Source organism: Bombus affinis, chromosome 3 (assembly GCF_024516045.1).
Source record: "Bombus affinis isolate iyBomAffi1 chromosome 3, iyBomAffi1.2, whole genome shotgun sequence".
In the NCBI taxonomy this organism is placed as follows: domain Eukaryota; kingdom Metazoa; phylum Arthropoda; class Insecta; order Hymenoptera; family Apidae; genus Bombus; species Bombus affinis.
This window is the reverse complement of record NC_066346.1, coordinates 8,354,389-8,366,773: the sequence shown is the minus strand read 5'-3', so window position 1 is coordinate 8,366,773 and position 12,385 is coordinate 8,354,389. Positions and strand designations below refer to the sequence as shown.

Genomic DNA, 12,385 nt, shown 5'->3' with positions numbered 1-12,385 from the left:
TCTCTTCTTCCTTCGAAGAATTGGAAAGACAGGTCGAAAAGTTAGTAAAGGCGTTAGAAATTATTGAATAATATGAGATATGACTCTTTGGTAATTATAATAGTTTTAATCGAGTAGCTTTATCTCTATTCCTTCAAGGGATTGACAACTCTATAGAGAATTTAAGAATTATTAAACGACATAATCGCTAAACATATCTCGACGAATGATAATTCTAATTAAATATCAAATTTTTATAAAATGTAAGATAGAGTTTGCATTATCTATCAACGCACGAAGAAACCCTTAAAGAAATGCATAATTCAGAATCTAGCTATGCTACTTCCATTACATACATACTTATAAATTCCAAAGAAACGTTAGTAGAAAGTCTTGTGGTATCAGTGAGCCAGAAACGGCGCGTGTATTCGACGATAAGGGATGATGTTACGGGTAATGGATGAAATCGAAGCTCGATGTTCAAAGTGTAAAAGCAGAGTAATGGTCTACGATAATATCGTGCCTCGAAATGGAGGATCATGGTACGCCTGGTATTTTTCTCCGCATAATTTCGATTGGGACGTTAGGAAGCAGGATAATGCGCCGTTCCCACGAGGATAACATTGTATTTATACAATCTGATGCTTAAGACTAGTTCGTTTGACCTGGAAACCGAGTTTCTTTTTTTTATCGTCATCATACGTCAATAAACTTAGTGCCCTTTTTTTTTTTTATAAAAAAGTAACGTCGTCGCGTGATCGTTGGGTTGGATCGATCGTGATTGAATTCTTTTATTCGGTGATCCCTCCGCAACAGAGCCGAATATACCGTGACAAGAGGACGTCGAATGCCAAAGGTGACGTCGCGGGAGATGGCACCGACTTACTCCTCTTTTTCCTTCGTTATTGCCTCGACTAAATCCTCGTGCCAGTCACTGGACAAGATCAGAATATATTTCAACAAGTTGGACGTTCGATGTTCTTCGAATCTTTAAAGTTTGATGAAGTTTTCTTATATTATTCTGCTATCGAGATTTTGCTTATTAAAGATGGATGTTCTTCGTTGATAATTTTTTGGTACGGGGTTCGCGATACAAGGATCGCTAATTTGCAGAAATAAAATTTTTATTGGGTAGAAAAGAAAATAAATATTGCTGTAATCTTTAACCACTTTAATGCCAGGGGTTTTTTAAAATCCGTGTCAGATCGTGCCATGCAGCGCGATAGCGCTTCGTTTATTTATTTGCGAGAAATACCGATCGACGCGATCGCGTTGTTCTTCCTTTTCGTTGCCGAAACCGAGCGCGTTGCGAATTGAAAATCGCGACCAAACATCGCGACACAGTTCACCACAGCATACTAACAGCGCGATCGCGCTGCATGGCGCCAAAGCGGTTAAGATAGTAGATGCGACAGAATATTAAACAACATTAAGAATCTAGCACAGGTGGTATTTTTCTTCGATCGAAGTTGTTTTAATGTAATCCTTTTTTTATTCCAGTTTAATATCATGATTACCAGATCTGCCCAAACAGGTTTCATTTACTTGTCGTTTTTCACAATTACTTGAAACATAAACCTTTTGGTAAAAGTAATGTAAACTGTTATTGAGATTAGAATACGCTTAGGTATATTCACTTCACGGTATAACGAAGTTGCAAGTAAATTGATAGTGTATTTATCATTAGTCGTTTTAGTGTCAAAGTACTGTCAAGTCTATTTTTCTCGGTGTCAAGGAATGTGTTAATAGAAGAATTCTTCCAGAGCAAAGCACTCTTTCACCCACGCAACCTGATTTCGCATCACGTCGAATATTACACGTATTCCCACGAGCTTTAATTCCGTTCATCCGACTTTACGACTCACAGAGTAGATGATTGCCCTTGCGTCCCATTTTCTATATTCTTTTGATTACGTCGTACGTGAGACGTTTAGCAGGATGATGGACGATCCCCGTTGAGCATTAGGATTCGTTCCTTCGACTCGTTCTCTTCCATTTTGTCTGTCCTATCGATGATCGTCTCACGATCTCTGAGTAGACGATCGATCGTGCAGCTTCCAAAATGACAGGGTTTAAGGAAAACAAATCAAGTACACTATCTACTCGGTAGAAGTATCCAGACGTTTGCTCGTTTTTCGCAACATGTTATTTTATTACAAAGTTACCGATAAATCGATCTGGAATATTTTTATCCTTCGTAATCGTCGTAACTACGTACGATATAATATCCATAATTTGTCAGCGAATCGTACTGTTCCATTCTTAAACAATTTTTTAAGTTCGAAGAGAATAGGAAAAAATTGTAACTGCGTGATAGTCGGATGTTTTTCAAACATTAAATGTATTTTTCCCGGCTCGTAGCAGAGTTAAACGTTTATGCAAATATGTAACATTAGATTTATGGACTTGCATGATGGTCTACATCGAGGAAAAGTGTATGATCGATTTATTGTTCCGTATCTTGATGACAGAAGAGCTTTACAACTCGATTGTGTTATTTTAAATTGAACGAGAAAGAGACAGACCTTTGAAGAGAGTAGATCGTATTTCCTCTTTAATGACGTTCGCCAAGCATTAACATAGTTCGCTCTGCGAGCATGTCGAGTCATTGTAGCAGATGATTATTATTTTCGAAAGCGTCCTGGTCCACTTTTCACGCGGTTTCCTCGGGAATTTCTAACATTGCTACGTAACGGGGTGAAAGAAATTTTACGGTGGAATCGGAGGAGTTGGATGACTTCTTAGAAATTGAATGACTTCGTAGAAAATATCGAGGCAAGTTTTTTCTCGCTATTTCAATTGATATCATAAATCTTTACTGTTATGACGTTTTTTGTCAACTTTCCCTGTCGATATTAAAAGACGATTGATACGAAGAACGTGCATCAAGATATTCGAAATTATCGTCAATGACACAGAGAATTCTTCGGTACGTAGCTTCGAGCGAGAATAGGAAAGAAAATATATTCACCAAAATTATGTAGTTTCTAATCAATGGTATTGTTTCGAATTTTTAATTTACATTTTCAGACATGATTTTTCATAAATTTATTTGCGCATCACAAAAGTCGATATCTTATGAGTCATGGTAAAGTTTCTTCTGAAAATTTGTCACGATGACAAAGCATCCATCTGTATTTTATTAAACGAACATCAGGGATATTGGAAAGATAAAAGAAATAACGTCCCTTATGGTGTAATAACATTCTAAACGATATATATTAGCCGTAGTCGGCATATGGTGGGTTCAGCAACCGTGGGGTCAGCGGCAGCCCACACGGTGCAAACGGAAAGTCAAGTAAAATCCTCGCAGCAGGGAACTAATGCAGTGTACCGGAAGCGCCTCGAGGTAGTGCAACAGATCTTTCTGCGAGAAAGTTTCCGAAAAAAGACAAACGAGAAATTGAACATTCCTAGATCTTTAACGCTAAAATCATCGTTATATCAAATCTGTCAATTCACCTATTAATTCCTAAATTAAATTCTGTCTTAAATTCGGTCTCTCTGCATTCAAAAAATAAAAACGAATATTTAAAACGAAAATCTGTTACATTCCCCGCAACAAAAATCAGCATCAAAAACAAAAAGCAACCCTGTAAGCCATCGTTTTTACAGATTCGGTAATGAAAGAAGTACTTGCTTCACGTTCGTTACTCATAGATAATTACCAACGTTCGGTTAGGATCATCTGTCTTCGGATTATCTAAACTGGAGATTTATAAAGAACGTTTAATCTCTTTCATGTCGGTCTTTACCCCCCATTAAACACGACGACACATAAGATTAAATGACATTAACCTATTTAATAGCACCGGAACACGCTTCTACGACTTGGTTTACGTCGACGAACATTAAAATGTTATGGCGGTTCTAGATGATGGAAGATGCATGGACAACCGCGTAAAACAGGTTGATGGTCTTATTAAGTCGACTATTGGTTCCTTTGGTGGGGTTACACGGCGTCGAAAAGAAGACGCAGAGGCGTCGTCGTACGTCATCCAACATATTTCCTCGGCGCGCCCATCCTGTCCCCTCCAGGACTTCTCGCTTCCTACGACCGATTGATTATCCTCGTTATTTGCCCTCCCGTCTCTCCACGGATTCATCTGAACGTGTAGGCTCTCTCTCTCTCTCTCTCTCCCTCTCTCATCGAGAAAATCGTCGATCTCGGACACTGTACGCATCGACGACCGGACGCTACATCACCGAAGAGGATCATCAATCGTCCTAGACGTGTCCTTTACGTGAATTCGCCTTCTTTTTCCTGCCCTCTTACGTTCCGAGGATTTATGGCACGGAAGAAATGGAAATGGACGATAGATCTACTTTTCTTTTTGCTTTTGGTAGATGTTGACGGGAAGAGAATATGGTAATTTACGAACGAGCCGGGGTTTGATTCGTTAGAACGAGATCGAGTGGATATTGTAGGGTCATGTAGAAGTTCAGATGAGACTCGATATTGAAATTTTTCGAGAGATGAAATTTTCGTACTAGAAAGAATTTTTAATTTGATAAATATTATACATACCAGGATGAGGAATTGAAGAAATATTTCTTGGTGACCTCTGCTGTAGGAAGTTCTTGGAATCGAAAGAGTTAGCCCTAAAGCAAATTATAGTAGCATAAATTGATAAAAAATAAAAGAGGATGGAAACTATCCCATGTAGCAGTAAATTTACTAAACACAATTATTTTCATGGAAAAGAACGTTCCACTGTAAAAGTGTACCGAAGTTGCCACTTCATGGACCATAAAAATTTTCAAAGCGCACAGTTAAATAATCGTAACCAATTGCTAATTTCTAAACGACTATATCTACATCTATTTTACTTAATAAAATCGCCAGTTCTCGACGCATAGAAGAAATCCGTATATATAGCAACCTAGCCAGTAATTGGTCAATTAAAGATGAATTTGATAATTGGAGGAATGGCGCGTCCCTTGTGGTGAGTTTTCAGCGTTATACGGAGCGTAAACGAGGCTTATAAGCTCATAGTTGCGGTTATGTATGGTCGATGAACAGAGAGAGAGAGAGAGAGAGAGAGACTTCCTCGTCGAAGCAACGAACACGTTTCTATCAAACCGCGTCGGTCGTTCAATTATCCGAGACACCGTAACGAGGAAGCGTTGATTTATCGTCGAGTCGATGAAATGCGCGCTATGATACGTTGCGTACGTTTGATGAATCGTCGGGGGTAAAATGGGGCACAGGGAAGATTCGTAAGGGACGTCAGTGTTGCGACGTTAATTAGAGTGAAACGATTATATTCGATCGATCGGGAGTTTAACGACTTCTTGCTGGCGATAGAACCGGGCATATACGATACGGTCGATAGAACGACGTAATGCGTTCGAGAAGAATGTTAATTGAATGTAATTAGAAAATTTATTACCACGAGGAAGCTTATAGACGGGGGGATGACTTAGGAGTGGCGTTCTCGAATTTATAAATCATATTATCAGTTAAATATCGGGGAACAAGCGGTAATTATACGCAGTGGTCATTTCTTCGATCTTGAGAGTTCGGAATGTTGAACCAAGGAATAAGTTGCGTAAACGTAACATTATTGTATAATAAAAATACATCACTATAGCATTTATATTGATTAATTAATAATAAATAATTTAAACTGATTATTTTCGTATCACTTAGTCTTAGTACTATTTTCGTGTGATTACAAACATTTGATGCTCTGAAGAAAACAAAATATTTCGTTGCAAAGCGAGGGTATGTGTAAATATAGTTTTAAAGAGAGAAAAGGACGAACCTCGATGGAACCGAACACTTTAAGCTTCCGTGTAACTCGAGCAAGAAATAATCCCGACACAAACTACATACCCAAGAAGCAACGGCTCCTCCCAATAATCATACTCTATCCATCGCTGCTACAACATCATTTATAAACACTTCGACCAGACTCTTGTACAAAATGATCTAGATGGGAGCGGAATTGTTAATACCGGCTACCATATCAAGACATCAGTCGAGGCATTAATCAACAGGATATTCTTCATCCTGACTGAATCGATCAAGATTCATCGCGGAGCCTGTGTAACCAGAAACGGTCCATATTCGGATAGTCTCCCTGTACAAACTCGTTCGAAAGCAGTCAGAATCCATCCCTGGAGAAAATTGAAAAAAAGAGAGAGGGATTGAAAAAAAAGAGATCGTCACGCGTGAACGGTTCCTTCGTTAATTGAACCGTTCTGCTAATGATGTCTGTGGACCTTTAAAACTATGCTCCCCCATGGCTCGTTCATTCGTTCGTCGTTCATAGAAAAGAGAACGGATTTCATATTTTTAATTGCTCGTCCTGGTCCGAAGTGAATTCTGGTACCACACCCTGGTCTGTTATTTCTCTTCTCGTGTTTTTTTTTCGCCGTTGCTGTTCTCTTTCTTCCTTCCTTTTCCCACTCTATCCGCTCGACCAGGCAACGAGCACGCGACAAAGCGCGTGCCACGCATCAAGCCGAGAGACGCGCGACCCTCGTTACGTAGAAATCAGCGCAGATTTATCGAGCAAATTGGATCGAGTCCTTCCGTCGTGGGGACCGAGTCGTGTTGTTCCCATGTCGGCGACCACCGCCCGAGAACAATGGTTCTCAACCCTTTTTCGCCTCTCGGAAGTGGCTGACTCGGCGTGTATTACTAAAGGCTGTCCCATGGAACGTGCACTACACGCGATTGCACAGTTCGTGTACCGTGCAATTAAGAGGCGTGGATGAAGGCGTACTTGTCGTTGAAAGAAATTGACGTCTTCACCTAGTTCTTTGTTACTGGTGGAGAATTAAGATCGTAGGTAATTTTAAGAGCACTTGTTCCATCTGGAAGCAGGTACAAATGATTTCTAGCTTTTATTCCATTCTTTTCTTTAATTTGCTATTGTAAAGGAATAAAATTGAGGTGCTCTTCTAAACAATTTATAGTATTCACCGTGCATTCATACCGTACGTCGTAACAGAATTACTATACTATTATGAAGTTTGAGATTTTCTAAAAAGAATTAGTATTACGTAAGAAAAAGAAGCATCAACGATATGGTCGATCAAAATGCCCCAATACCAATAAACTTCCTTAATAGACAAGTTTAGTCTAAACAATTTACTTCAGAGTCAAATTCTACTCTAAATAATGATATAGTAATGACTAAACCCATAAAAAAAAAAATTATTGCGAAAAACACTTTAAAAAAAAAGACGCCCAATCACCTAAGAATTTCTGAATAAATAAATTATTCTATGCAGGAAATTGTCAGTTCGAATGAAGAAATCTTCAATCCTCTTTTCCTGTTCATGAACTTAATACTTTGGTGTATCTTTGATGTACTTTGATGCCTAAAGGTTGAAGACCAATGTCAAAATTATACCTCTACCAGCCATCTTTGAAATCGATAAATCTAACGTTTGCATTGTTCCATTGTTTCAGGGTATTGAAACCCCCTGGTGGCGGAAGCAGCGACATTTTCGGCGCGGCCCCCGAAGAGACTAGCCCCCGCCGCGTGAAGAACCACAACCAGTCGCAGCTGGGCTCGGCGCTGTTCGGCGATACACCGAACAGCAACAGCAACGAAACGCCGCGCAACAAGCCCGGTAATGATTCATACAATCGCCTGTTTGGCCCTCCCGATGCCCCACCCACCACCCCAAACGCGAAAAATCACATGCGCAGCAATATCTCCCTCAGCGGGGAGTCGACGTCCTCATCGGTGTCATCAGGCGCCGCAACGTCGCCCGCGAAGAGCACCGGAAGTACGGACTCGATCGCGGGCGTTCTCAACGGATACGCGGCCAGCAATGGCAACAATTTGACCAACGATGTCACAGGTAAGGTGTAAATTCTCCTTTCTCGAAAACGCATCCACAACACCCGCCCTCCTCCTACGACACCCCCACTATATGTGGAAACAAAAAGGATTTACTGTCTCTCTGGTCAGGTGAACTGGTGTACGGTGCGAGCGCGATGGAACGCGGCTACGAGTTCTGCCACTAGTGTTCGCTATTGCAAATGATTCTTTGTATTCGGTAATTTAGTTGTTTTTGTACGAAATGAATTGACTGCTTGCTATCGAGCACACGCTTCTATAATTTGCCATTTGAGAATTGTTGAGCAGGAAGGGAAGGTTTAACGTTAGAACTATCGATGACCAAAGTGTAAAATTCGTGTCATTGAAATTAAAATGAAAGAATTTCTAGAGTGTCTACGAAGAACTAGAAATTGGCAATTTTGACCACTCTGATAGTTCTAGCGCTAAACATTATAGCAGTGCAGCGTTAATTGGCCAATATCTCCAGCAGTGAAATAAAAAAAATAAAAAATCTCTTAGGTAACGGTGTCTCAATTGCATTGAACTAAGAGAATATTTTGGAAATATTACATCTCTCTCGATAATTGACCAGATAAGTTGCCAATACGCGACCAGTTAACCAAGCACTACTATAAATGGTGTATGGTGGTGGCAGCCTTGCGCAGTCAATTTATTTTGAACAAGCTATATTTAAATCGTCAGTACAGCACAATTACCTTCACGTCGTAAACGTGGGATGAATTCTTTCTTTTTTCTCAAGCGTTACTTTCTTGGTATCGAAGCTTTTTCTTGAGACGATTTAGTTTCTTGCGTACTGTATATCACTCGAGTAATATATAATTTTCGATTTTTATTTCTTTCTTTTTGTTTATTAGTTTTCGTTGATTTTTTAACAGATTGCTACTGTGACAAGCGTGCAATCGCTGGAACTACAAATATATACTTAAACTCGCACTGTATTCGAGCTACCTTGAAATATGTGTCTGTGTGTCGCAGGCTCTTTTCGATATTAACTTTCGCACCACGCCGATTCTGTTTGAAATTCCTTTCAAATTAAAGACACTTCTGTCGAGTTTCACGCGTTCGTTGAAATTCCGTTCGGTTTCTTTTGTTCCATTAAATCGATTGAATGAACAAATTTCAACGGAAAAATCGCTATTGATCTTTTTATTGTGGAGCTAGCGAGACACGAACGAACATTGTTATTATTATTTTTCTTTCTTATTTTCTGTGACTAATCCATGGCTTTTACCAAGTCATCCTCTTGAATTGTTCACAAGCAGCTTTTAGGAGAATCAAACGATTTCGTAAGTGTGTAAAAAAGACATATTCAAGTAGATGACACGACACTCATCCTACACGTTATTTTTTTTTTTTTTTTTTTTTTTTTAATTACGGATGATCGCGATCTGTTTCGGGAAATGTCGTTCTTAACTTGATTTACATTATCGATCGAATTGCAAGAATTAATAGTTCAATCGAACACGTATAAACCGTTTCGCGTTAAGTCGTTAGTGAAGAGTTCAACAAAGATGCAAATAGGAGGCAGAAAAATCGTTAGCGATAAATTGGGGAAGGATATATGCAGGATCTTTTTTTTTTCATTTTTTAAGAATAGAGGAAAGATGTAAAAACAAAATTATTATGTGCGCGTGTACATGTACCGTGTACTTACCTTTTTATAAAAAATTTTTATGAATCTCGATCGTGCAATGACGTGATTATTAATGCAAATCAAGTTTTCAAACATGAAATTTCGCATAAAATTATATTAATTAGTGTTTTTTTTTAGAATTTCATTTAGCATAACTGGATTTAATTTTCTATCCTTGTTCTTTTCTTTTTTTTTTTTTTTTTTTGAAGTGTAGAAGTTCGTAGTCATTCCAGAAGTTCTTAATATGTACAATATATATTTCGTAAAGCGTGAACTATGATAATTTTTTGATTAAAGTACTTTTTTTTTAACGAGTCACAGGGCCTGCTGCGAAACTAGAAACACATATTTTGAGTTAGTCGCACCATTTTCAATCCTTTAATTTTTTGGTTAAACACCGTAACATACCTCTCTGCTTGCGATAAATAATCTGTTTCTCATCGATTTTTCACGCAATCGGATGGGAACCACGAAGTTGTTTAATATATGACATATTTTGAAAATATTTTGTTTGACCCCGTTATCTTTATTTTTATTTTAATGTGTGGAATTTTTATGTAACGGAGATGTTATTCTTTTAAGCGTTTCTTTTTATTATTGGAATTGATTTCTAGAGTAATTTGGAATCATATGTGTCTGTTTAGTTTTTTACAATGCTTCACATATCGTCAGTGAACTTCGAATTGTTCATAGTGCGTTCTTACTCGTGGAACAGTTTCAGAACTGCAGTTTTTCTGTCCATTGTTATTTCAATCTTGATACTTTGTGTTTTCTTCCGTTGCTCCGTAACTTTCTTTGCTTTTGCTTGCTTTATCTCACACAAACGTAATATAGTACAATACTCTTGGTTTTCTATTATGTTCGTACTCGTTCCTCTTCGCATGGACAAATTCCAGTTACTCGCGTTACTATTCCAATTATATTTCATATTCAAAGATTCAGAAATTTTAAGATTTGAATACTGAAAGATTCTTCCAAGACACAGCTGATCTGATTCAAGGATTCAAAAATTCAGAAATATAAAGATTTAGTTGTTCACAAAGATTCCAATATTCAGAGATTGAAAAATTCAAAGATTTAAACATTTAAAGATTCAAAAATCTAGCAATTCGAAGATTTGTAAATTTAAATATCCGAACACTCTTTAACTTTTCGATTATTCTTTTCACCGTTTGTCCCTCACCCCCCAAAATTAAGATAACTAAAAAGATCGTAATATTTCGAATTGGTCCATGCGAACAGTCGCGCCCACTAACATATATACACGGTTGGGTGACGGTGATGTGGGTTTTGCTACCTGTGTGTCGGTGCATGGGGGTGGTGGTGGTGGTGGTGGTGGTGAAATTCTGGCGCGTGTCGCTTTGCGTGCACCGGCTGTGAAACTGTCGTCCTCTGCGCCTTCCTACCCGCTCGAACCCTGGCAGGTGGATCATCCTGCTTAACTCGCAACCCGGTCACCGGAGACGGAGTTGACGTGACGCCCGTGAGGCGCAGCGCACGAAGGTGTCGAGGTAACGTTTACCCACTCTTCTTTTGTTTTTTCTCAATTTTACTCTCTTTTCTCTCTCTTTTTTTTGTTAAAGACAATCAATCAATGTCTTTCGCCCTTTTTCATCAACATTTAAACATGTATTTTATTATTTTCATCCACATGAAATTATTTGTTCTATCCTCTTCCTCGAGAAACTTCGAGACACGTGAGAAACTCCATTTGATTAGTTTTTCATCGAGCAGGTAACGACAGAAGAGGAGATTCCGTAGTACTGTACAAAATTGCCGAAGGTCATCCTTCTTCAGCGGCATCTCGAGAGTTTAAACCACTGTTGTCATGAAATAATTTACTGCGGCTTAAACAGCGAAGTAATACGCGTGAAAGTCGAATTATTCGACGAACAATACGAAACTAGATCTTGGGAGATAAAAGGATCCGAAACTTTGGCAATTTGAACATTTGTAAGTTTGAAAATTTGAGAATTTCCAGAGAGAATTTCGGGAATTGGAGATTTGGAAATTTAGAAATATGAAAATTTATCGGAATTAGTATAAACGCATGCAAGTAAAAAAAATGCAATGCAACGTAGGTTAACAGGAGGGTTGAATATAAATTGCAGAATGGTTGGCGTGTGGTATTATCAAGGTTTGTATGGTCTCGACCCCCGATTTACGAAGGAAAATACGGGGTAAATTCACGAGCAAGTGGGGCCTACTTTATTTTGATTAGAATAGCAGGAGGGTTTTGTATGCATATTTGATAGAACGTGGTCTGGAAATTTTGTCATTGTCTGGCGGGGGGGGGGGGGGGCTTAGTACGATTTGACGTATGTTTGGGGATGAATCAGAAAGATTATGACTCACTATGTAGTTTGATTAAGTCACATTAATGTCACTTGGTAATTGCTTGTTGAAAACGATCGTGATATACTTTTGATATGACTTGTAAATTATGCAGATAAGGATGTGTTTAATAAGTTACGTGGCGAGTCATCGAACAAAAAGCAAGTTTATTGATAAATTATTTTTACGCGAGTCATCCTCCGGTGGTTTTGTACAGTACTGAAAGAAAAAGGCAAAAGATATAAATTTGATTTTTTTACGAGTTGATGTTTCAGCTTTCACTCTTTTACTTTATCGTTTCTTTTCCTTATATAGCCTTGGTCGACCGATAATTTCTGTGTAGTTCTTGCTGCAGACGAAGAGGATTGGATTTATGATATTCCTTTATGCGTTTCTTTTCTTTACGAGTACAATGTGTTTCTTTTTTCTTTTGTATATGTGTATATGTGTTATTTGGTATTAATTTCAGATTCGGAGTAACGGTCCTTATGTTTAGTCCTAATTTTCACTTACTTTATTTGTAATTTGTATTCTCCTGAAAAGAACAATGTGTTTAAAAATCCCTATAACTTATCCGTACAGATGGAAGGCAATCGAGAATTTGAGAGAAATC

At 38.4% G+C, this 12,385-nt stretch overlaps 1 protein-coding gene across 6 annotated transcripts in view; it reads left to right on the top strand.

Annotated features, from left to right (window-relative positions):
• LOC126914608 (microtubule-associated protein Jupiter) overlaps positions 1-12,385 on the top strand; it is an 86,421-nt gene that overhangs the window by 70,618 nt on the left and 3,418 nt on the right. For 3 of the 6 annotated variants that reach the window (XM_050718763.1, XM_050718764.1, XM_050718762.1), the window contains exons 2-4: positions 7,406-7,803; positions 9,068-9,091; positions 10,863-10,949. In XM_050718763.1, coding sequence (XP_050574720.1) covers positions 7,406-7,803; positions 9,068-9,091; positions 10,863-10,949 — 509 coding nt within the window. The remainder of the gene's footprint in view (positions 1-7,405; positions 7,804-9,067; positions 9,092-10,862; positions 10,950-12,385) is intronic. The other 3 variants (XM_050718767.1, XM_050718766.1, XM_050718768.1) reach the window with 3 other exon arrangements.